This window comes from Pituophis catenifer, unplaced genomic scaffold (assembly GCF_029215685.1).
Source record: "Pituophis catenifer annectens isolate HBS135680 unplaced genomic scaffold, rPitCat1.0.hap2 SCAF_8, whole genome shotgun sequence".
NCBI lineage: Eukaryota > Metazoa > Chordata > Lepidosauria > Squamata > Colubridae > Pituophis > Pituophis catenifer.
Window position 1 is genome coordinate 63,034,272 of NW_027256888.1, and position 26,154 is coordinate 63,060,425.

At 39.0% G+C, this 26,154-nt stretch overlaps 1 protein-coding gene across 5 annotated transcripts in view; it reads left to right on the forward strand.

The window, feature by feature from the left end:
* The first annotated feature begins 511 nt into the window (after positions 1-511).
* Positions 512-26,154, forward strand: part of PPP3CA (protein phosphatase 3 catalytic subunit alpha) — a 213,697-nt gene continuing 188,054 nt past the window's right edge. For all 5 annotated transcript variants that reach the window (XM_070948213.1, XM_070948216.1, XM_070948214.1 and 2 more), the window contains exon 1: positions 512-1,110. In XM_070948213.1, the coding sequence (XP_070804314.1) occupies positions 1,053-1,110 (58 nt within the window). In that variant the 5' untranslated portion in view covers positions 512-1,052. The remainder of the gene's footprint in view (positions 1,111-26,154) is intronic.

Genomic DNA, 26,154 nt, shown 5'->3' on the forward strand with positions numbered 1-26,154 from the left:
CGCTCAACCAAACCCTCCTTGGAAGATGCCACCCCCTCCCCGCCTCCCGCTGGTACCAGCCGCCCTCCCACCTCCCTTGCCATTGGTGGGGCGGTTGGGTCTCGCTTCTCCCGCCGGCGGCAGCCCTCCTCTCCTCTCCCCTCCTCGACGCGCCCGCCCGTTCCAAAAGGTGGACGGAGCGGCACTGCTACGCCTGGTGGCAGAGAACACCTGGGAAGAAGGGCAGAGGCGCCCGAAGGGGCGGAGCTTCTTTTTGACAGTGATTGGCAAGTCGGGCTCCGGCCAATCGTGGCGGAGCTAGCGCTTTTGGCAAGGCAGGCGGGCGGCGCGAGAGGAAAGCCGAGGCAGGCGAGGATAGGGTGCGCCTTGGACTGAGCGGCGCTCTAGTGGCTGGGGTTGCGTGAGTGAAAGGAGAGACCCTGCGAAAGGGGTGGCGGCAGCGAAAGAGGGAGACGACGCCGAAGAGGAGGAGGCGGCGGCGGCGGCGAGGAGGAGGAGGAGGAGGAGGGCAGGGCGCAGCCCGGAGCTTGTACAGTGGCGGCAGCGGCAGCTCGTCTCCTCTAGGCTGCTGTTGGACTGATGCGTTTTTCCCTCCCGTTCTAGCAGCCTGTTTAATAACCTTCCGATCTTCCGCTCTGCCTCTCCTTGATTGCAATTACTCTCCTCGGCCCGCATTTCTAATACGAGAGAGGGAGAGAGAGGCGTGATTGACATCTCGAGGGGGCAAGGAGGGAAAAGAAAAAAAAAAACCCGGAGGAGGAGCGGTGGCGGCGGCGGCGGCAGCGAAAGCAGGAGAAAGCCGAGAGCCAAGGAGAAGAAGGCAAGGTTGGACGCGGCAAGAGCAGCAGCGGCGGCAAAGGCGTGAAAGTTGAACCTGGTCCTGAAGTCGGGGCGAGAGACGCCGATCGCTTGGCCGTGGTTTGCTGCTGCAGCCGCCGTCGCCTTCGCAAGCTTTGTGTCTGGTGAAAGGAGAAGAGAGAGAGAGAGAGAGAAGCGAGCCTTCCGCCACCTTCCTCTTCTCCTCCTCCTCCTCCTCTCTCAGGTCGCTGGAAATGTCTGAACACAAGGCGCTAGATCCGAAGATATCCACGACGGACAGGGTGGTGAAAGGTAAGAGCCCGCGGACGCCCAGCCGGCCTCAGGAAGGAGCCGGGGTGTGCGGGGAGGGCCAGATCCGTCTGTGGCCGCCTGCTAGACGGGCAGGCTCGTTCCCGATCTCCCTTTCCTCCTTTGCGCTATAACTGGGGGGGGGGGGGAGCGGGGAGGCGGCGGGGGAGGAAGTGTGTGTGTGTGTGTGTGTGTGTGTGTGTGTGTGTGTGTGTGTAAAAGAGAGGCTGGCATAGCCCGGGCGGTGTGTTTATTTACTGTGGCTGCGGTTGCAAAATGAGTAAGGCGTATGGAGGCGGGGAGGGGAGAGAGAGCGAGGGAGAAAAGAAGAAAGGAGGAGGTCTGGTTCGAAATAGGAAGTGGGTGACTGGTTAGGACTCTGTTGGGGTGGGAGGAGGAAGAAGAAGAAAAAGAAGGGGGGGAATGACCAATAGATGGGGCGCGCTACACTACCGACGTAGGCGGAGAAAGGCTTTAGGTGCAGAGGGAACACCTAAAGGGACGTTGCTGGGGCTCGATCGGCAAGAGATCGCCGGGGGGGGGGAGTGCAGCTTCTGGAACGGCTCCCCCCCCCTCTGGGGTTGTGGTTTGCCTACGGCTTGAAACACACGTAGACACACACACACACACAGCGCCTATGCTTTTCTCGCGTTGCAGCAATTTCCCAGCCTCGGCGTGGTTGCGCTGGATGTGCCTGCCGGGCGGGCGGAGGAGCGGGGGGTGGGCGGGGGAAGGAAAACCCTCCGTTGCTTTCTTTGCGCCTGGAAGATCCGGAGGAGGAGGAGGAGGAGGAGGGAATTCGCACCAAAACTCCCTCCCTATTCATCGCCCCCTCCCAGTTCCTCGGGGGCATTTCCATCTTCTCCCCGCCCACTTTTGGGGTGGGTCGCTCTCTTGAACGCGGAGCACTTCTAGAAGTCTATTTGGGTTCGCTGCCTGTGCAAATAGGCCTCTGTGTGTGTTTATGTGTGTGCGTGTGTGTATGCAGCTAGGATTTGACAGCCGGATCTCTTCTCCCAACATATTTGCTTCTCTCCCCCCCCCCCCACACACACTTCCCTACCATTAACGTGTTGCTTGATATGTATGACAAGCTGGAGGTAGTGACTGTAAAGTCATGGAGGGAAGGTGCCTGGAGTGGGAGAAAGAAGGGAACATGAGGGAGGGCAGCTAGTTCCCCTCCGTTGCCTGCCCTTTTTGGCCCATTGTGTGATTGTGCAGAGGTGCAAGAATTCACCTGTGCAAATACAACTCCCTCCTTCCCTTTTCTCCTTCCTTCCTTTTTAGCTTCTCCACCCCCCAACCCCAACCAGGAAATGCTGATATGGTAACAGGCAAGCTTATGCTGCAGTAGCAACAAAAGAAATCATAGAGTGGTACCATTTTATCACTGGCTAGATCCATCCGGTTCCGGATAAAAAATCTGCATTTTTCATCCATGAATCTCCAACTAGACTACTGCAGTTTAAGAGATAAACGGAAATGTTCTGGTCCTCCAGCGAAGGAAACAGAATAGAAAGAGATACAGTGCTTCCCGCATAATTTTTTATTTTGCATTCTTCTTTTCCGTACCCTAAATACATAATGTATACAGCTCCCAGAATTGATTGGGTGGACTTTTAAATTCTCTAAGGCACCTCCCCAACTTTAGCTTATTTCGGTAGGGTAGGATGGGAGACTACCAGAAGATTCCGTAGCAGTAATCTAGTTTGTTAAGACTAGGAAATCAAAACAGAAGGAAGGAAGAGGAAAAAAATGAACACTAGAAGTAGGTAATGGTAAATTATGTTCATGTCAGAAAATTTAAGTGGATGTGTCAGTGCAGTCATCAGGAGTTTAAGGGACTCAAGGGACATTTTATCTTCAGTATACCTAGGATTCTAGCTTTGTTATCTGATTTTACATTTATTTTTTCCCCCAAGTGAGAATTTAGGAATTGTAGCAAGTGGGTTGTCTATTCCACAGTGAAACAAATATCAACATTCCTTGATTGCTTTTGGTCAGGTAGGGAATATGCCTGCGTGGTGAAAACAGTGATTTGTTTCGCTTAGTATAGCTTCCCAATCTGAACATCTTCCAGATATGAACTCTAGGTCAGCATTCTTCAATAACCATGACTGAGAAAAGTTTTAACATCTGAATGGTGAGCAGGGTGAAGAAGAAAGGTTTGGTTTCTTGAATTAATCCACCTACCCTATCTTGTAAACACTGGTTTGTAATATAATGTTAGGCAAGCCCATTGTTGTGATGGGTTAAGCATGCTGTGGCTTAATGTGCAAGGGCTGAAGTTTTCTTAGAATGTATTTGCTCCCATTTTCCTCAAAAGGGTTGGAATCAATGGAATTTGCAAACCTCAAGAATAATAATGGCATCTATCTGAGCTGGTGTGAATATTGATCTAACATTATTGGTTCTCCTGCATCTTAATCCTAATATATGATTATGCCAGCATTCCAAAGAAAAAGAATTTGTCCTTTAAAGCACTAGTTTTTGTTTTTTTGTTTTAATCAAAGCCTACTTATTTAGGGGGAAACAAAGTTCCCTTAAGCTCAGTGAAGTCGGCTGAATAAACATTCATGAGATAGTATCAGAACCTGTATTTAAACTGAGCAAATCCATTGAGCTTTAGCTGCCTGCTTTCTGATCTTTAATATCAACTAAGTCTTCCATTTTCAAAGGTCTGAATCAGAGCATTGTATGAACGTTACATCCTTTCATCTTATCAAAATCTAGAAACCCTGGGGTTTGAAAATGGAGAGCTATCTTAAGTGTTGCGGAAGATTCCCTGCAGTTTTAGGAGGAAATTCGATAGGCATTCCCTGGCAGATTTTTTAAAAAATTGCATTGATTAGCTATGCCTAAATGTGCTCTGTTTGTGGACATCCCTTTCTGTTCACTAAAGCAGCAACGTTGAAATACTAAGGAGAAATTCTAATACACACCTATCTGGGGGCAAAAAACACTGTTAAATCACTAAGGCATCCTTAGTCTAGGATTAGATTCAAAGTGAAATAATTAACTTGCCAGAATTTTCATGCTTATTTTCTCATTTAGACAAAATGAACTTGTCATTGAAAAGACAATTTTGATATATTGTTTCTCAGTTTATAAAGCCTGTTTAAAAGGTAACTACAGTTTATTCATCCAACATTAACAGGAACTTATGCAGATTTTGCAAGCATTTTTTTTTCTGTGGAGGATACAATGAGTCCATAATTTGTTAAGTGTCTGCTCAAATAACTCTTGTCCTCTAATATACATTTTTAAAGAAAACATAAATATCCTTAATACTTTTCTGCCTTTATCTTCTTCAAATTAACTCTTACACTGTCTGCCACAATAAGATTGAAGCAGTGCATTAAATGACACTTTGCTGTTGTTCCCCAATGTTCCCTATGGCAAAATGCTATGGGATACAAAGTAGAAAGATGAAAAGACCCAATTTTTGACAATCCTGGCATTCTCTGGGGACTGTCTTCCCCCCGCCCCCCCTGTCCCGAATATTAATACCTACCTATGCATATCTAAGTACAAGATGAAGGTTGATTTAATTCAAAAACATGGGACATTTGGAGCAAAGTTGTCCAAATAAGGTATATATTTATGACTTAACTAGCTGAAACCAAACCTCTATGAAATAATTAGACCGAATCAAGAGATTTTGTGCATGGTACAAAATATTGGTATCCTACAGGAAACAAGGACATGTTGGTTATGTTTAATACCGGCTTTTGCATGCTAATAAAGTCTCTGTTGCTTTCCCCAGGAGTAAAAGAAATGTAATTTGCCTGTGATCATGCTTGTCAAAGTGGCATGCTGTGTTTTTTCTATAAAGCTGGATAATTACAAAAAGTACTTTCAGAATAATGAGGATAGAAGCAAGCTTTCCCTTCTATCAAAGAAGAAGAAGAGGAGGAGAAGAACTTAGCATCTTTAGCACCATAATTTAACTTGCAGTATTGTTCTGAAATATGTGGCCCATCTACCTGGCTTGAATGGGACAAAAAAAAGTTCACTTCATATGACTTTATTGTAGCACATAATCAGTTTATTACATATTAAAAAGGTCTGTTACTAGCTTATTATTCATCTTTATGAACCTTCTGAGTAGATGCATAAATCCTTTATGTAGCAAGAGAAATTTCCTTGCGTGGTAGGTTAGAAGTAGCAGCTTAATCTTTGATCAGCTTTTTGTATTATGTTAATCTGTAGTTTGGGTTTAGCATGTACAGTGAATTAAACCGGATGTAGTTTGTTCACCATAGTTTATGGCTTTGTGCATTGTGTGAATGCAGCCAGCTGCAGTTTATTTTGCAAACTATGTTTAAACATGCCATGGCTCATTGCAGTATTAAATCTGGAGTGTGGATGGCTAAGAAAACATTTGCTAGCTTTGATCTAGAAACACTGTGTGAAGACATTTTGTATCACAATAAGAATACAAAGTAATACAGTGGTTAAACATTTGGTTCAAATCGCCAAGCTTCCTACAGTAATGCTATCTTTTAAGTAGTTGTACTCATTTTGAATGAAATTATAGATCTGAAAATGTTTTGTATTATTTTTTTCCACTTGCATTTATCTCAAGAAGCTCCTTCTGTATTGTACTATGGAGTACTTTAATGCATAAATGCTACAGGGAGGATGGCAGTCCCACTCGTACTGATAAGTCTTTTCAAAGTTTTTTCATTTACCATTTAGGCTCTGAAATACAGTAGGACTCCAAACCATTTTGTGGTTGTGAAAGAAATAACAGTGTTGTTTCTAGCAATGACAGATAACAATTTATCATGAAATTATCATGTATTTTCTTGTGAAATACCTGGTGATTTTTTAAGGAATACTAATTTCATTTTTTTTTAATCTAGACTAACCTTTGGTGTATTCTGAGATGAAGCTAAATCAAAAATCTGTTTAATTAGTATGGACTCTTATCTTACTCCTTACATATCTGATTCTTTGAATGAAGTCTTAGGCTTATTAATATTACTTAAAGTCAGGGTAAACACCATCTCAGCTTTACAGAAATCTGGAATTGTAGGACTACACTCAGTTATAATTGGCAATTTCTGTAGACCCCAAATAGCAGCTGCCGAAATAGGTTGACACTAGTCTATTACCCATGACTGTTGGGTCATTGTTTCAGAGATATTTTCTTTCCTAAAACAGAAACAGAAAGACTAAGGGCAAAAAAGCAGAGAGAGTGGAAGGAATTTCCTGCTGGCTTGACTGTGCTAACATCTGGCAGGTGGTGGTGGGATTAGTCTGCTTGGCTTCCAGAGAGCTACAGTGGGAACCAGTCTACTATCCTTCCGTTGGCAATGCAGCAACACATCAGCACTGAAGCAACCACAAATTTGCCAAATTTCAATCCCATGGAAGTCATGGGTCCCAGATTTTGAATGCATTCTGTAAGTTAGCCCATTTGAGATGTGTCGGTTCAAAATTATTGCCCTATGATACACTATTTTACCCAGTGAACGGTTGCAAACTTGAGAGTTTTAATAGCATATAGATACTGTAGTAATTCTAAAACTTCAGTTAAAACAACTGCAAATGATATAGGGTATGATAGCTTTTGCTTTAGCATGGTGTGTGACCACAGCCATTGTGTTATTGATTGGGCAAGAAGAAGGAATGCTGGTTAAAGGAAGAGAGAGCTTAATTAATAATGTAATTGAGCCAAATTAAACATATTGAAATCCTTTTGCATTAAATGGGAAGAGTTTTAATTATCAGTTTGAAATCAGTCAGATAGTCTTAAATCTGGAAGGCACTGACTCGTGAGTAACTAAGAAGGGAAAACTAATTGTATTAGTTTTGAACTAATTACTATTCTGAGTTGGAGATGAATATACTGTTTTTGAGAAGTTGGATTTGGACCTACCGGTATCAGAACAGCAATAGGAACAATACAGAAGCTGCATACATACTGTTTTACTGTTTTCCTGGTTGTCTCTTACCAAGAATCAAAAGTTTATATATTACCTAAATAAACATTATAATTAGAGGATTATTGGACAATCTGGGAAAGTCTCTGGATTCCACAAGATAATGGAAGTGAGATTATTATATGATTTTTGCAGATTTATTCCTACCATCATTTGGGGGTGATTGCTTCAAGATTGGACAAACTGTTTCATAACTATGGCTGGAACATACATACCCTCTTTTCTTAATGAGGGATATTTTCAAAAAGTATTCCACATTATTACTTGTGGAATAATGGGATACTTTTCATTATCTCTCGCCTCCTGCTTCTTTGCCTTTGGTTCCCTGATGAACCATGACTCCCACTGCCAAGTACTGCTATTTTCTGTGTAAGAAATTTTTAAAGAAGTATTTGGAGGGAGGGAAAAAAAAACTTGCAGATACCTCTGTGCAGGCCTTTCCACATAGTTCACTTTGTTCTGCCCTGTTCTCTATTTTTTATGCTTCCAATTAGTACAGAATCATTGGTACTAGAATTGTAGGAAAGGCCATAACTCTTCGGTGAGGTTATAATAGCAGCTGACCTGTTCATAATGGCAAAGTTTTGCAGGAAGGTACTTGATTTCTCCTCTCTTTTTTTTGCTGTTCGAAGAGATATTTCTAGGCACCAACATCATACATGTAGCTTTGCCCACTTCCTTTATTGCATGATGTGTGCAAAAAGAAAATAGTTATCGCATGTAAAGACATTCTCTGTTACTTTATAAGGTCCTTAGCTGCATGGAGAGGCTGGGAAGCTGGCCTGTACATAATTCCCACTTAAGGACTTTTGGGGCAACTTTTGGGCAGTCCTCTTCTGAACCCTTTCCACTTCTATGTTATTTAATTGTTCTCTTATTGTGAGCAAAATGTACATTTGGTTAATTGTACCAAATTAAAGTAATTCAATAATTCAGCAATACTGGATACTGTCAATGTATCCTTTAGCACAGGGGTTGCCAACCTTTCGGATCTCAGAGACCACTACATTCATAATTTTAAATCCTGCGGACCACCAATATGAATTTTTCAAAAAGATAAGTAGTATTTAGTGCAATATAAAAAATGCAAATAATTTTTCTGCGGACCACCAAAATTTTCTTACGGACCACCAGTGGTCTACAGACCACCGGTTGGTGACCGCTGCTTTAGCAGAGTTAATTAAAAATAATGAGAATTGCAGGTTCCTGACTTTTGTGCCTGTCCATCCATTAAGAAGCATTTTGATCACTCACTAAAAGTTAAGTATTAGGCTGGGAATGCACTTTTAATAGTCTTTTTATCTTTATTTTAGCCTGAATTGTACAAATATTTATTTATTATTTATTATTTGGATTTATATGCCACCCTATCTCCAAAAGGACTCAGGGCAGCTCACAACAATAAAACACATACAGTCCAATCCTTCCTTTTAAAAATACCCAATAAAACTATAAAACTATAAAAACCATTAAAATCCCCTCTAAAACCCCTCTAAAACCCCTTCAGTCCAAGCCGGCCAGGCGAAATAGCCATGTTTTAAGGCCACGGCGGAAAGAGCGAAGGTTGGGGGCCACCCGGAGACCCAGGGGGGAGCTGATTCCACAGGGTAGGTGCGCCCACAGAGAAGGCCCACTCCCTAGGGGTTGTCAGCTGACATTGGCCGATGGCACCCCAAGGAGGCACTCCCTGTGGGAATGCACCGGGCGATGGGGAGCTGTCACTGGCCGCGGATGGTCCGCCAAATACCCCGGGCCTAAGCTATGTAGGGCTTTATAATATGTTTAAATAAACTTTAAAGCTGAGGTCGATATTTCTTACAAATAATGTAATGGTTGACTTAACAACAGTTCATTTAGTGACCATTTGAAGTTACAACTGCACTGGAGGAAAAAAAAGACTTACAATCATTTTTTCATGCTTATGATGGTTGGGGCATCCCCATGGTCACGTGATCAAAATTCAGATGGCAACTGGTTCATATTATGATGGTAGGATGCAGTGTCCTGGGGTCATGTGATCACCTTTTGTGACCTTCTGACAAGCAGAGTCAATGGGGAAGCCAGATTCACTTAACAACGGTGGCAAGAGAGGTTGTAAATTGGGGCAAAATTCATTTTAACAACTGTTTCCCTTAGCAAAAGAAATGTTGGGCTCAATTGCGGCCATAAGTCGAGGACTACCTATATTTATTCTTTTGCATCCTTCGAGAAGCCTCATAAAGACAAATGGAGGAAGCCACAGCTACAAAAAAAAGTGGATGCCACTTCAAGGCAGACCTTCACAGGCACCGTATTTTATGTGGTTAAATGAGCTATGATTTAAAGATGTGTCTTTGGTTTTTGCTCTATCAGAGACTTCCGAGACTTCCATTTTTTGAAAGGATTTTCATTAAATTGAACTTCATTTCACAAAATGCTTCACAAAATGAGATTGAGGCTCTAACTATGAATAGGAATTGAGTGTGAGTGCCATCTAAACGTTTCCACAGAATGCATAAATGCATAAAAGACAACTTGAGGCAAAAACCAAGGGTACAAGTAGTCCTCAACTTACGACCACAATTGAGCCCAACATTTCTGTTGTTAGGTGAGTTTTGCCCCATTTTACAACCTTTCTTGCCATTGTTGTTAAGTGAATCACTGCAGTGGATAAGTTAGTAACTGTTTGTTAAGTGAATCTGGCTTCCCCATTGATGATGTTGGTCAGAAGGTCGCAAGAGGGTATCACATGACTTCATGTCATAAGTATGATCACATACTTATGACACGGCAACGGTCATAAGTATGAGCCAGTTGCCAAGCAATCTGAACTTCGATGGCACAATCACGGGGAAGCTGAAAAGGTTGTAACTATGAAAAATGGTCATAAGTCACATTTTCCAGTGCCGTTGTAACTTTGAACCATCACTAAATGAACCACGGTAAGTCAAGAACTACCTGTATTGTAATTTCCTATATCATTTTGATTATATGGTACCATGAATTTGCCATGATCTTCATCTCTAGAACTTCCAACCCAGTCTTAAAAATCAGCTGAGGAAGACATTTTTTCGTCCTTCTTGAGCCTAGAATTTACAAGTAGCTAGAAGTTGAGCAGGCTTAGTTTTTAGCATTAAATATGCATCTGTAGCCTGTCTGAGTGCTATTGCTAAACCACATAAAAGAGACATACTTATATAACATAACTTGGATCCAGAGGATAGAATAAGTTGTCATCATTGTGTTTCATTTTGCACTTTGTCCTGAGCAAGGCACTATCTGAATAGCAGTTTGAGGATACAGCTGTTATATCTGTCTTATATAAGCCACTCTAGAGGTCTCTATTCTTTTCACCAATACTGTCAAACTACGTTTCATGTTTTCTTAAGTCTCTGAACAAGAAATAGCTTTAAGTATGGATTTTAACTATCTCGTCTTCTGCATTCCTTTGACTTTGAAATAGTGAAAAGGATCCAGTGTTATTTAATTTTTTTTTGATGGACAGTATCCGAACCTATTGTAAAGAAGAACAATGTGAAAACTCTGTGTGCATTATGCTTTTTTAGTTGTCGACTTCTGAAAATGATGGAAATCACTGGCTTGGTTTATGACTTGCTTTCCTGGTTTGATAATGGATATTAATCCAGATTTCCTAGATAAGTGGGATTTCTTGTTGAGGCAGTGGGTACGGAGGATTATAGTGTAGAATATTCAGAGGGCTGCAGCTTGAAAAGTTTGCTCTATTCAGGCCTGGGATCTTTAATTAAACCTAAAATACAAGATGTTCATTTCAGAGTTTATAATGTCTGTATAATCATTTAATGAGGTCACATCTTCAAGGATGAACCTTCAGCAGCTGAGGGATTTCAACTCTCAGAATTTTCAGCAACAGGAATGCCTTTTGCATCTGCTTTTCTGTAATAAAATATTGTCATTTAATGCTGCAGCTAAACAAAACTTGTATTTGGAGCATCCTTCAAAAATGGAGAGGCTTCTTTTCCATGTAAAATTAATTTTTAAATCATTAGCATCGATAGAGTTTTCTTTCAGCTGGAGTCCTAATGTTAGAGCTTGCTGGTGTAATTGTTTCATTTATTACTAATTTATATGGCCGCTCATCTCACAAGCAGTCAGCCTGGTATATAGCAAAAACTATCAAATGATAAAGAAGAGCCTGGATAGCTCTGCAGACAAAGGCACTGTAATTTAACACCAGCTGTCTGCAATTAAAGTAAGTTCGAATCTTGCCAGGCTCAGGGTTGACTCAGCCTTCCATCCTTTCTAAGATAGGTAAAATGAGGACCCAGTTTGTGGGGGCAATAAGCTGACTTTGTATAAAATATACAAAAGTATGAAGGCTATTGCTTAAAGCACTGTAAGCCGCCCTGAGTCTTCGGAGAAGGGCGGCATATAAATCAAATTTAAAAAAAAAATCAAAAACAGTCACTTTTAAAAAGTAACACACACACACACACACACACACACACACAAAATTAGATCAACAAGGGAGCCACTTCAAGATCTCATCAGTTCCCTGAAGGCCCCAGGCCTGATGCCATAGCCAGGTCTTGAGGGATTTCTGAAAAATAAACATAGGCCTGGAACTGGCAGTCCCCAAAACCCAAGCCGCTCAGTCAGAGTTTAGCTGTTGACATTGGATATGACTTCCACAGCATTACTTAATTCCACAGGGGTGGAGATATATAATTGGGGTATCCACAACGTACTGACGATACTTCATCCCAGGTTATTTATTTATTTATCATATTTAAGAACCACCCATCTCTCTCACAGAGGGTTTTCCTGATTTGGATGAATAGTAAATGAAAGGACCTAACATATTGCTGAATTACTGCATAATTTTTGTTTAATTATGCAGCCTAACTAGATACTTAATTGTTGTGCTATTGCTAAAGAATTTTTAAATTATTTAGTTAGAAAACAAAGGATTCCTTGTTTGTTAACAGAGAATTTTTTAATGATGTTCGATCTGTAATACTATTTTAATGATTTTTTCTACTATTATGCTGCTGCTGCTTGTCTATGTCAAGGGGATTCTGATAGCTACTTTGTATTAGCATATTTGCAGAATATTTTCTGACTCTTATTCCTCTGTCTACTCATAACGTATGTTCTACATTGAGTGGTGTTTGATGGGGCATGAGTTTGGCCACCAATTGGAGTGTGTATGTTGAGTTTAATGAAAAGAATGACTAGGGTTGACATGATAGCAGTGTTCCAATATCTAAGGGGTTGCCAAAAGAAGAGGGGGTCAACCTATTCTCCAAAGCACTTTATTTATTATTTATTTATTAGTTTGATTTATATGCCGCCTTTCTCCGGAGACTCAGGGCGGCTTACAATGCTTTTAAGCAATAGCCTTATACTTTTGTATATACCTGCTTAGTAGGGCTTTTGGCCCCCCCCTAAGTGGTGTTCTATTTTATACAAAGTCAGCTTATTGCCCCCACAAACCTACTTCGGAAGGATGGAAGGCTGAGTCAACCTTGAGCCTGGTGAGAATTGAACTCACAGTAATTGCAGGCAGCTGCAGCTAAATACTACTTTTAACAGTAGTTTAGTCCACTGCACCACCAGGCTCCTACTTGAAGGCAGAGCAAGAATCGACGGAAACTAATCAAGGAGAGAAGTAACTTAAAACTAAGGAGAAATTTACCGATGGTTAGAACCATTCATCAGTGGAACAATTTGCCTCCAGAAGTTGTGAATCCTCCAACGCTCAACTTTTCAAAGAAAAGATTGGACAACCATTTGTCTGAAATGTTGGAGCAGGGGTTGGACTAGAAGACCTCCAAGATCCCTTCCAACTCTGTCATTCTGTGATTCTAAATTGTTGCTGGCATATTTGAAAAAGTAGCAGTTTTGTGTGGAAAACAGAAGGCCTGTTGCAAAAAAGAAGTAGATCAGGATTTAAAAATCCAATAAGAGGGAAGAATAAAAATGATATGCTCTAGCTTTTACAAACAGAATATTTAATTAAGGCTAAGTTATCATTGGGACATAATGTATGATATTTGCATTACATTTTCTTGTGTTTTATTAGTAATGGCTGGGATCTAAATCATTATATGCAAGAAACAAGTTGTCCATAGTCTTGAAGCATTGGACTAGCTCAGTGGTAGGCAAACTTGGCTCTTTCACACCCTGTGGACTTCAACTTGGCTGTCTTAGGAATTCTGGGAGTTGAAGTCCACGGGGTGTGAAAGAGCCAAGTTTGCCTACCACTGGACTAGCTGATACATTCTCTTCTACTTTCTCCCAAGCGTAGTAGAATAAATCTCCCTGAAGTCATAAAAGACGAAGTACAAATGAAGAAGTAGCAATAGTAGAATAAAAGTGCGGCTATAGATTAACGCTTTCTACATCTCCGTGCAGAGTTTTTGGTTTTTCAAGTTCACTGGAAGAAATAGCGTGGCTTTGGGCCCGTCACTCTCTTTCAGTCCAGCTCACTTTATAGGATTGTTGTCGTGGAGAAAATAGTAGGAAGAACTGTTGGATATATTTGCTGCTATGAGTTATTTGTAAAAGTAAAAAGGCAGGCTACAAATAAATAAAATATATTTACTGAGAAATATTGAGTGGTTGTACTGCATTATTGGGGTCAACATAGTGGATGCTTGATTTGAAGCCTTAAAAACCTTGCATGCAACTGTCCTTTGATATCCTTAATTAACACATGCTTTTAATATATTTCTGGGTGAAGAAGGCACACCTGAACATTGTACTGCCTTTGTTTACATATATTTACATTTTGTCTAATAACTATTTCAATTACTTCTTCAGAAATGTTTTGTTACAATTTACCTCCCACCTGTCATTTATTTTTGTTTAACGTCAGCATTGTTTTTGTTTCATTTCTAATTTGTAAGTTGGTTTTAGGTTTTTCTCTAAATAAATTTTTCAAGACCGCTTCCAGCAATGAATAGAAAATGCAAATAACAACAGAACTTCAAACAAAAGAACCGACGATCAGTTCTTTTAAATTTGATAATCTTATTTCAATTTAGGTTCATGTTTGAAAAGCATTTTTGTTCCTTTTGGCAAGTCACAATGGTATTCTAGATTACTCATTGATACTGGTTTATATTTTTTGTATGTTTCAGGTATTTTAATTTGTAATATATATATCTGTAAAATGTAAAGTACATACATACATACACATATACATACATACATACATACATACATACATACATAAATACATACATGCATATATGAATTGTCTTTAGGTATATTAATGGTGGAACATCAGGCCAGTTAGTTTGCTATAACTTTGTTTCTTTATTTTCATGCACCATTGGAGTGACATGCATTAGGTGGCAAACAATGATCAGAATACATTGAGTTCATGAGGTAAAAACATCTTCCATTCATACAAAACTCTATTTGTGGTCTATAGTTAGTTTTCAAAAATTTTCAGTCCACATAACTCATTAAAAAGAATTACAGATTTCTTCATAAAGAGATGAAACTTCAGAGATAGAAAATGGTCTAGATAGAAGGTAATCTTCTACAGTAGTTTTCACAGATCCCTGTTATGTTCTTGAGAAACACTGAGTTCTCTGAATCATCCATATGACAAAAACTATGTACACAGGAGCAAAAATAAATATTATGATTGTTAATCTTGCTTATTCAAAGAGCTTGTGGTTCGTGTTCATATCTTCCTCCTGAAATTGATAGCATTGAAGCAACATATTTTGTTGCATACTCTGACATTCTGCCTTATCTATGCAAGTCTGAGTGCAGAAAAACTTCTGGATACTCAAATTCCCTTTCTATTGCCCCCAGAGTTTCCTTTAATTAACACAAAACATTCAGTGCTAAAGTTGACCAAAAAATAGAATGGTTTTATGACATTTTAAGGTAAGAATCCTATGAAAAATTCTGTGTAGGTTCATAAAATGCAAAGAAAGCTACCAGTCCTTTTACAAGCAGAAATTTTTGCTCATTCTACATCCCTCTGTATTATATTGTGTTGCTTTGCTCACTGTGTCCCTCAGCAAGTGCAGTCCTCAGTGTCCAACAGGTTGTCCATTCATGTTGTAGGATATGCTTCGAAAGGGCCATATAAGGGCATAACTGAGAATCCCTCCCTTCTGGAGGATGACAATTCTGTGATCATGACCTATATGCCTGGGTCATTTAAATGATATCCCATTCGAGCCACTTTTTAAAAAGTAGACTTGTGTGACCAGGGTAACCTTGGAAAGGCCTCTGCAATACCTACATATAAGCAAGGCATGCTGCTGTTGGCATAGCAACTCTGCTGTTTGGAAGTCAACATGGGCTATCTTATTATTTTGCTAAGGATTTTTACAAGGCTGCCAACTCTGAGTCCAAGTTAACTTGTTTATGCAAAACCCTGAGGTTAAGATGCCAGAAGACAGTAACAGAAATTATATTGCTGATTTATAACTTCGTTTATGTGAGTTATGAGAGTGAAATGCCAATTGTAGCTTGATATGGTCCTGTAAACTGTTTTGCGATACAAGCAAGCCAGGAAAACCAGAGGGCAAAATTCAGGTTCTGTATTTTGTTCTGTGTAACTGCAGTCCTTTTATGTACTGTCCAAAAGGGTAGGAAATCTTCCTCTCTTTTCTAATTATTTCATCTTTGGCTTGCCCAACCTTTGTTCTATTTAAATTATCTTTCTGACATCCATCTTGTATGCATCTTAAATATCACAGATTGATTTTTATTCCTCAAAATTATGTAGCTATATAAACTGTAGATAAATCTTGTATTCTCCCAGATTGTGGAATTGGTGGCCTAGAATAACGAGCATCAATAGGATTGCTATGCTTCACAGCTGGTTGAGCACGGTCCTGCTTGATTTTTTTGCAGGCAGTTTTCCACAGAACTAAAAACCCATTTAAATCCTACTAACAGTTTCCTGCAAGGTCATTTTGAAAAATTATCATATCTACCTTCAGATTGCATTTAGATCTTTAGACACTTATGATGTTGGAATTCTGTATCTCTAATTTTCTCAATTGAGGATGGCATTGTCATAACTTGATAGTCCTCTGCAAACAATAAAGATTTTACTGGGATATTTGCTGATGTCATGTTTGTGAGGTATATCAAATCATTTCATCAGCCCATTACTTTAGTGTAGCCCTTTATAACTTGTGACCCTTGTAGCTGAATATAGTCCATCATCCATGCAATATCTTGTCATAAAACCAGATGGTGGGCCATCTATTTCTGTTTCCAGCCTAGAGATTGAAAAAAACAGAACAGCTGTTACTTATCCTGCAAGCCACAACATAGTCCTTAGTCTTATGTCATAAGAATAAGGTTGGTGGGTTTTTTCCCCTAGAGGTCTACAGCTGAAAGGAATTCCCTACTTAATATAGTTAGAAGTTAGAAGAAATTTCCCCAACTGGACACCTTCCAGATAACTGCCCAGAATCTCTGGCAATTGGTTAGTAAGCTGATTTAAAATTGAAATTTGTACTCCGGCTTGCTGCATTCAGCTCAATCACTAATAACTACTGAAGGGAGCTTTAATCTAAAACTGTCAACATTTGCCAGAAGATGATAGCATGCTGATCCTGGAAGACCCTTTCCTTGATATGCTCTTCCCTTAAGTATTGTGCATCTGAGGTCAGATGTGGTGAAGCCCATGCAGGGAGCCATAATTGGAGCAGCCATAAATTAACCAATAAGCAACAGCCATACATCAACAAATAAAGTATCAGCTTTGGAAATCATTGTAAAATTGGCTAAGGAAAGCCATTATTTTAAAGTTACAAAAAGCAGATTCCTGCTCCCAGGTAAGCTTATAATAATAAGTAAGCTTAAAAGGAACACCTATTGACCCACATTTTACATATTTCCATTTCCTATATATAAAGGTTGTACAGAGATTATGTTTATTCCTGGATATTCTGGTAATAATAAAAATGGGGTAATTCTCTTCATGGTGTTCCAAAGATGAATAACATAATCAAGAAAATGGCAATGGTAACCAAGAAAGTCCAGTTGCCTTTAGAAAAAAGCACTTTTGGGACAACCATGACCTGGATGATTTGAAACCCTCCATAGACATTCTCTTTATGTTCCCAATATTTGTTTAGATGCAACCAGCACCTGTGGAATAGATGGATAGAGGTGGGTAGTAACAGAATGCCACAATACTAAATACAAATAGCTTCTTAGTGTATAGTCAGCATTATAATACTAGAGAGATTCATTTCCTTTTCTCAGAACTATCCTTTTTGTTTAATTTTCCAGGTCTGGGTAAAGATTTCTTGTGAATTCTCCAAGAATTCTGCTCATGCTGGTTTTTCTTCGTTTTATAATAACTCTTGCCTTCTTTTAACTTTTTGGTTATATTTGGACTCTAGCGATAATAAATTTCTCCCAGTATTACAATGTACATTCTTATAATTGGGGCATTTAAATTTTCCTGCAGTTCACTAATGTTTTACTGCCAGGGTAGATGTATAACAGAAGGGGGAATCTTTTTTTCCAGCTTTTACAATCTACAAGCAATCTACTGCAGGATAAGTATGTTAATCAGTGAACTTTTCAAGTATATCAATTGATCTCTCCTTTTATTTGACGGTAAATGTTTTAAAACTGCACCTAATAAACTACACTGTACATTGAAAACCAATGTAGTTTGGTTTACTTGATTGTGAAAGATCAGGCTTTTATGACATCCAGAATATAACCTCACACAGGCAATGCTTTGTACCCATTTGCTAACTATAATTGAAGGCATATTATTATTATTATTATTATTATTATTATTATTATTATTATTATTATTAATTGAATTTGTATACCGCCCTACTCCCGAAGGACTCAGGGCGGTGAACAGCCAAATAAAATACATATAATACAAATGTTAAAAAACCATTAAAATACAATTAAATAATTGGCCCAAAAAATGAAATATTGAAACAGGACTGTAAGAAATCCTTCCCTAATGGGTGGAATACTGAACTATAACCAGTGGCTGGAAATCCTGTCCTTACATGAGCCAGTCTTGGGCGAATCGCTTATCCCTGGATTACAATTGCATAGCAGTTTTCAGTATATTCACAAATATACAATAGAAAATGAAAATACGTAGCCCTATCTTGATCTTGCAGAAAAGGCAAGATAAAAAATAAGAACAAAACCATTTGACAAATGTTAATACTGTCTCACAAAAGAGTTTGGAGCCGATACATATCTGCAATTGCTTTGGGGTTTTGAAACGTATCCAAGAGAAAGACAGCAATTGATAAACAGTTGTGCAATTTGCATTAAAACACTTCAGTGTTCTCCTAGAGTTGTATTTTTGGGAGGAAAACTAATAATGTGGTCTTTCAGGAAAGCTTGTTTGGCGTTTCTGATTTTGCTACTGGGAATTTCTTTGCTAAGCTTTTTAGGATGGGCTTCGCAGTTTATGAAGAGTACTAGTTTGGGAAGACAGTTATGATTTGCAATTTTAAAATGAAAATCTCCCTCCTATACAATTGTGTCCTGGTTCTTATGTCTTTCTAAGTATAATTTAAAGCAACAGCATGACTATCTTTATAGTCTTACTTGTTTTTTTGACCAAGTTACTTGCTTGAAGTTCGAAAAGATACTCTATGTTGTTTTTATTTGAAATGCAAAAGGGACAGGTAAAAATTAATCTCTCCCTGAAGAAAATGCACACATTGGGGAGTAGAAAACCCTAGCACTTGCACTGTGATTTCCCTAAGGTTGTGAACCTCAGGTGTAGCAGTCTCTCAAGTAAACAATGTTGCTTTGTAGGGATTAGAATAACATTTTCATTAGAGAATCAGAGAAGAAAAATGAATTGCTCTTGTGTTCACTTCAGATTAATTATATATAATTTCATTGGCTTTCACTAATCTCTGTGAAAGCCAACTTTGGTTAGAGTAAATGACTGTAGACACATACTTGTTGTATAATCTAGTAACTAGGGATTTACAAATACAGTACAATTCTCTTCATAGCCTAAATTTCATCTGAATAAATGGCCTGTTACCACATTTTCAGAAACTGGGAAATGAGAAAGTGGTGCAATGGCTACAGAGGAGGGTCTCAGAGGACAGGGGGAAGCTGTGTTATCAAGGCAACAGTCAGATAAACGATGGTTGAACCCAGACCAAGAAAGTAGTTTATGAAAATGTCTCAGGATCCTGCTCCCCACATTACATGAAGATAAAAGAAAGAGGAATGAAGCACATTCAGACTTGTAGGATTCTATTACAATAACAGCTGAATTAAAAGTAGCTGTCGGTCTATGTAGTGTCTGTTTCTTAGTCTGTTGTACCTTATAAGGCAGATAGGTAGTTCGGAAAACAAACCATATTCTGAAGATCTGCTTATTCTTTCTTTTTCAGAGAAAGAGAGAACTAACTTTCCTGTCCTTCCAGGGGTGTTTAAGAAAGGTTGTCCCCAGTAACTCACAGACAAATTGGGTTCTAAAATTGAACATATGTAGTAACTGAGTTTTCTGTAACCAATCTTTTTTCTCTTTCAGTGAATCTGATTATAGAGATCTTTGTGAGAATCGTGTTTTCCATTGCCCAGAGCTTGACATATCTGTACCAGTAGCCCATAAAGTATCAGAAACTACCTTTGAACATTTCCTCTTCTGCTGTTTTTTTTTCCTGTTAGGTTCTCATGACGCTGCCTTTCTCTTAATCCCACTCTGAACCTGAAACAATTTAATCCTCAGATGATCCAGTTTCATGTAGTTTTTATTCTCCCATGCAATTTTTGCCATGGATCCACCAACACAGGCTTGCCACTTTAGGTTCCTGCAGCCCATTCTCTTTACTCTGGTTATTTGGCACTACCATGCAAGGCTGCTTTGCCATATGCCATTTGCCATATGAAGAAGAAACCAGATATAGGGCTTCAGCAGAGACATGTGTTCTAGATCTGTTTTATCACTCTTTCAAAATAATCCATTTGGGCACATCTACACTTTTCAACTGCTTCTACCAAAATGTGGCCATAATGTTTCACCGTCTTTATTATTTTTATTGTAAGTCTCCCAGAAAAGCAGTATAATTACTGTCCTTTATTTCTTTCCATTTGTTTGTTGGGCGAGTTGACAGTAGATGTAATTCTACCGTTCGAAGTATCCATCTACCCTGTTTTCCCAAAAATAGGACCCAACCGGAAAAGAAATCCTAGCATGATTTTTCAGGATGCTCGTAATATAAGCCGTACTCCCAAAATAAGCCCCAGTTAAGATTGTCAGCCAGATGGATGCATTTAGTACCGTATTTCCCCAAAAATAAGACCTAACCAGAAAATAAACCCTAATATTGATTGATTGATTGATTGATTGATTCTATACTGCCCTTCTCCCGAAGGACTCAGGGCGGTGTACAGCCATATTAAAACATAGATTTACAAAACTTAAAACCAATTAAAATCAAATATATAGAATTTGGCTCAAAAATTAAAACACACCTACACCCCTTATAAAATTCCTATTAGGCCAGTCCGGCTTGCTGGAACAGAAGGGTCTTCAGGGCGCGGCGAAAGGTATGCAGGTCGGGGCTAAGACGAATCTCTAGGGGGAGCTCATTCCAGAGAGCTGGTGCCCCCACAGAGAAGGCTCTCCCCCTGGGTGTCGCCAGTCGACATTGTTTGGCTGATGGCACCCTGAGGACTCCCTCTCTGTGGGAGCGTATTGGCCGGTAGGAGGCTGTCGGTGGCAGAAGGAGGTCTCGTATATACCCTGGTCCTAAGCCATGTCTTTTGGAGCAAAAATTAATATAAGACCAGGTCTTATTTTCGGGGAAACATGGTAATCCTATAGCATGCTTCACCATCCTAAATTTTAAAGAATGATTGGTAATTTCTCTCCCACCCCCCACCCCCAAGCAGGAGATGCTTGGTGAGAGGGGACACAAAGTTGGAGAATCCTTGGATCCCTATCCTCAACTTAGTCTGCCATTAATAATTAAAGATGGGATAATCTGCTGCACTCGGTGTGACAGAACAGAGCCAGCAACAGGGCCAGTAAATTTGCCATTTGGAAGATGCTGACGTAGTTTTCTGCTGGCCCAGGAACTGGTGGATAGCACTTTTATTTGGTTGCAAGGAAGAATACTTTGTGGACAGTATGATACACTGTGTGAATATTCACAGCAACCTTTAACAGCACGTGTGGACAACATGTAGGTGATATTTGTTGCTCTTTTTGTGAGTTGGGAAGCCCAGCCTACTTTTTCATTCTGATCAGCTAGAACTAAGCCTGTACAACTGTTAACAATGAGGATATTTTTATCATGGCTGAAACCTTTGGAGATGAAAGAAGAGTGATTTTTTAAAAATCATTCCAAGTAAAATTATTGCATAACATCAGAATTATAAATCTACATTTGATCAATCTGATTTGGATTATTGGATTACTGCTATTTTCTATTAGCTAACTTTTTTTAAATTAATTTTTGTTTCTGACCAATTTTTTTAGTTCTTGTAGCCATGCTCCAAATTTCCAAGCAATGTTTTCTTTTTATTGTCGTTCCTTTTTATTAAGAGAATTTTTATATATGACATGCGTATATATTCATAGGATGTTTTTCATATCAATATTGAAAGATAAATTTGAAATGTGTGCTTTTTTTTTTTTTTTGTTAACACCATCATCTTTAGATAAGTTAATATAAGCTTATTCAGTAAGGAAGAAAAAGAAACATGTTTTTCTGATATCCAAAACGGTAGAAACTTTTAATAATTTTTTTTAAATTACTCATCTCCAGGAATATTTATAGCATTTCTCTGTTTAGTAAAACCATCAAAGAATTTTGAAGTACCCAGAGCATTTAAAATAGTAAACTTGTTCCCGAGAGTGAATTCTCTTGGATAAATATAGGCCACCAAAAATAATAATAATAAAAAAAAAATATTAAGGTGCTGCAAGACTTTCTCTGTATGCGAAACAAAACCAAATCCCCAGATTTTGCATCTAGAGGTGATTTGGTTTGAAGTTTGAACATAAATGTTGCATGTTCTTTTCTAATCATCTTGGAACGATTTTAGAATAAGTCTGCATTTGAAGTAGCAAGAACATTTTGCTTTGAAATCTTGAACTCCTCATTCTGGAACAAACTTCAATAAAGTTTATAAAGGCATATTTCAGTATGATATTAGATAATGTTGAGAGGTTATATACAGTATACTGTTTTTAAGCAAGAGACAAAAAGCAGAAGGGAGAATACTTAAATTCTTCCCAATAATGACCTGATTTTCAACCATTAATATGGCTTGTGCAACAGGGTTTGATATGCCAACCCAACAATAAACAGCTGTCTGGAGAATGTCGAAGATGTATTCCCCTGACAATTAGTTTAAAGCATGCAAACTTCATTATTTTGTTACCGAATTCCCAGCATCCATCTGGAATGAATTAATTCATGAGACACTTATTTTTAAATCCTGAGGAAATAATTTAATTCATTTTCTATTGCTAAATTAGTGTCTCCTTATTTACATTAACCCTTTGGGGAGAACACAGAGACACATTGATGTTTCTAAAGAGCATGTTTTTAACCACATGACAGTCTTTTCTATTTGATTAGCCCATAGTGAAATTGTTCTTTAAGATACATTAAAGGATCTATTAAACCATTAAACTTATTCATGGAAACTAGAACTAAGATAAAAGCTACATACTGTAGTTAAAAAAACTATTCTTGGAGTGACCTTTCTCATTCTGAGATATTTAGTTTATGGAAACACTGTGAAACTTTTATGGGTACTCTATAACAATGTACAATAATGCTACCAGGATGTATAGACTTTAGTTTATATATAATATAAATTCTACAGCATGGATATTTATTTGAGAAGCTGATGAAAAGTGCAGTCCTTTCTTTTGTGAACGTGAGTTCTTAAACTGCTTATTTTCTAAAAACCTTTGTACAGTATAAGCATGAAATATCAGTCCAAACTGCAATCCAGTTTTGTTTGACTCCTGCTTCAAGAATGCAGATGTGAGAAAGAGGATGGAGGGCATTTATTTCATGGGAGTTGCTAAAAGTTTGTAGTAAGTTTCAGATTCAGGATATGTCAAGTACTTCTTGAGAGGGTACTATTACAATCCACAGCATTATTTTGAGCGAATTGGAAGTTTTTTTTAATGCTTAATTGTGCTCAACCTATTTTAAACTTATACTAAGGATATTAGGATGTCATGCTGGCAATTTCAGCAGTTAATGCTAATAAAATCTTGCAAGCAGGTGGAAGGATCTACAGAAGCCCATCCCTCCTCCCACCACTGAAAGGGGGTCATGGGCTTGGGTTAGAACAGCAGTGGACAATCTTTTTAGGGTTCAAAACCTCTGTTTTCATCTGTAAGTTAGAGACCCTAAGCAAGTACGGGCACAGGCAGAAAAAAATAGGTAAAACTAATCATAGGGTAGCCTTGGAAACTAAAGCAAACTGTATTTATTTAAATAAATCAAATATTCTTCCTTCAACAAAGGCCAGTCATTTTCCTTCTAAATGGAAAGCTATGGAAGGCTTAATAGATATAATAGCACATTCTAATAAGTTTCCAACATTTCCTTTATTTTCTTTTTTTTCAGTTGAAGTTCAGATCTTCAGAGCCATCTATGTCTGTATTTTTTTGTTCATGCAGAACCAATCTTTCTTATAAAGTAGGGCATTTAAAGAGATGAAAAGATGCCATTAAAAACTAAGTGGAGATATTCCAAAGTGTTCCTGATGTATACTTTAATATACTGTATAACTAGTCCTTAAACTCATATATCCAGCATGTTTCTCATTTGTTTACTACTATTTTTTATGGCCCTATTTCCAAATGAGAGAGAGGTTTTCCAAGTAGGTTGCCAAGAACATTGGATTTTCAGTGGGAAATGGGAGGCAGCTGTGAGAGTCCAAGACTAGGATCGCTAAATGGACTTGCAAAGATAAAAGAGATTATTAAATCAGGCCAACAGTCCCTCTTCTCCAGCAATGTTTATAATAATAGGGTTATCCATATTAGATACCACTTCATAGTGCTTTATAGCCATCTCTAAGCGGTTTACAGAACCAGCATAATCCCCCCCCCAACAATATAGGGCTTCATTTTACCGACCTCGGAAGGATGGAAGGCGGAGTCAACCTTGAGCCGGTCAGGATCGAACTGCTGGCAGTGAATAGAGTTAGCTTGCAGTACACATTCTAACCACTGTACCATCATGACAACACTATCTCTTTCATTGTTGCTCCTTAACAATTAATATTTAAGGTATCTTGCCTTAAAGATACCCTGGAACCATCCAGCCCAGTAGATTTTGATAACCAAATGGCATGCCATTATAGAGCCTTGGTGGCACAGCAGACAAAAATGCTGTTAAGTAACACCAGCTGCCTGAAATTACTGCAAGTTCAAATCTCACCAGGCTCAAGGTTGACTCAGCCTTCCATCCTTTCGAGGTAGGTAAAATGAGGACCTGGTTTGTGGGGGCAATAAGCTGACTTTGTATAAAAAAGAACACCACTTGGGGCCCCTGAAAGCCCTACTAAGCAGGTATATACAAAAGTATGAAGGCTATTGCTTAACGCATTATAAGCCGCCCTGAGTCTCCAGAGAAGGGCGGCATATAAATTGAACAAACAAACAAACAAACAAACAAACAAACAAACAAATAAAGCTGTTGTTCATGTAAGGGAGGCATGGACTGGGGTGGCTTTTGCCAACTGACAATGCATGGCAGGGAAGTCTAGCTGAAACAGTAAGAGATCCTGGCTTCTAAATGTGGGGAGGCTGCAGTGGATTTCTCTAGGCCAGGGTATCAAACTCAAGCCCAGGGGCTGGATCTGATCCATGGGGTACTTAGATCTGGCCCACGGGGCTGCCCTGGAAACAGTGAAGGACTGGCCTGTAGTGCCTCTGCCAGCAAAACCGGAGCTTTGGAGGGCCATGGGCGGCCCTCCCAAACTCTGTTTTCGCTGGCAGGGGGTTGCAGGAGGCTGTCGCAGGTGAAAACGGAGCTCGGGAATCCATTTTCACTGGCAGAGCACTTGGGCCACCACAGGTGCTCCTGACACGAGTGATGTTGAGCTGGCCATACCCACCCTGGCCCCCCAAAGTGAAACACAACCCTCAGTGAAATCAAGTTCGATACCCCTGCTTTAGACCATCAATATGCATAGACAAGATTTGAGGCAGAATGCCAGATCATGCCTTGAAAGACCTGGTTCAAATCTGCATTCAGGGATGAAGTTGACTAGGATGAGTGCTTAAACACCACTCAAAAAACATCAACAAAAAGGGAACAAAATGCTTCACTGGCATGATATTGATGTATTAATATTTATGTGTAGATGCCAATTTAGAATTTCCTATAATTTAATTACGACTGAGACACATCTTACCAGTGTGTGAAAGAGTTTAATCAGATGAAATGTATGGTTTTCAGTCAATTATCCTGTTAGTGAGTGTTAATAGATAGTTTCAAGATGTTAAACAAAAAAGCTTTTGTTTTCCTATTTTGTTTTGGGATACTTTTAGGAAGTCTTTTATTGTGCATTTGAGCCTATATCGTTGCTACAGAGAGTGTTTTTTTATACATGGTCATCTGAAATCTTCCAGGGTATCCTCTCCTCCTGAACCCATCATGAGATAAGTCACCTCAAGAGATTTTTCCTATGATTCAATGGAAGAGTATGAAGGCAGAATCTGGAAATTGCCAGTTATTAGACAATGATTTGACTTGATTTTTTTTCTCTTGGGGGTGGGGGAATTAAAGCTGTATCTTCTCTATTAAATTACATGAAACTGATCGAAAAACACAGAATAACTTTTTAAAAATACAATATTGGATATTGCACATAGAAAGGAGCGGTAAGAGGTTCTTGGCATGAAATCAAGTCATCCTCAGCAAACAACAATTATTAAGTATGGAGAGCTTAAAATTTACTAACTATAATAGGGTGTTTGAAGAAATAATGCAAATATGTATGAAGTGAGCTGAACATTAATTGGCTGTTGATAAATAATGCCAGGTGGCATTATTAAAGTGTAATATAAATATATATTACCATATGTTGTCACCTAAATTTACTGTTAGATTTCAACTTATGTTTTTTGTTTCATGTTCTTAAATAC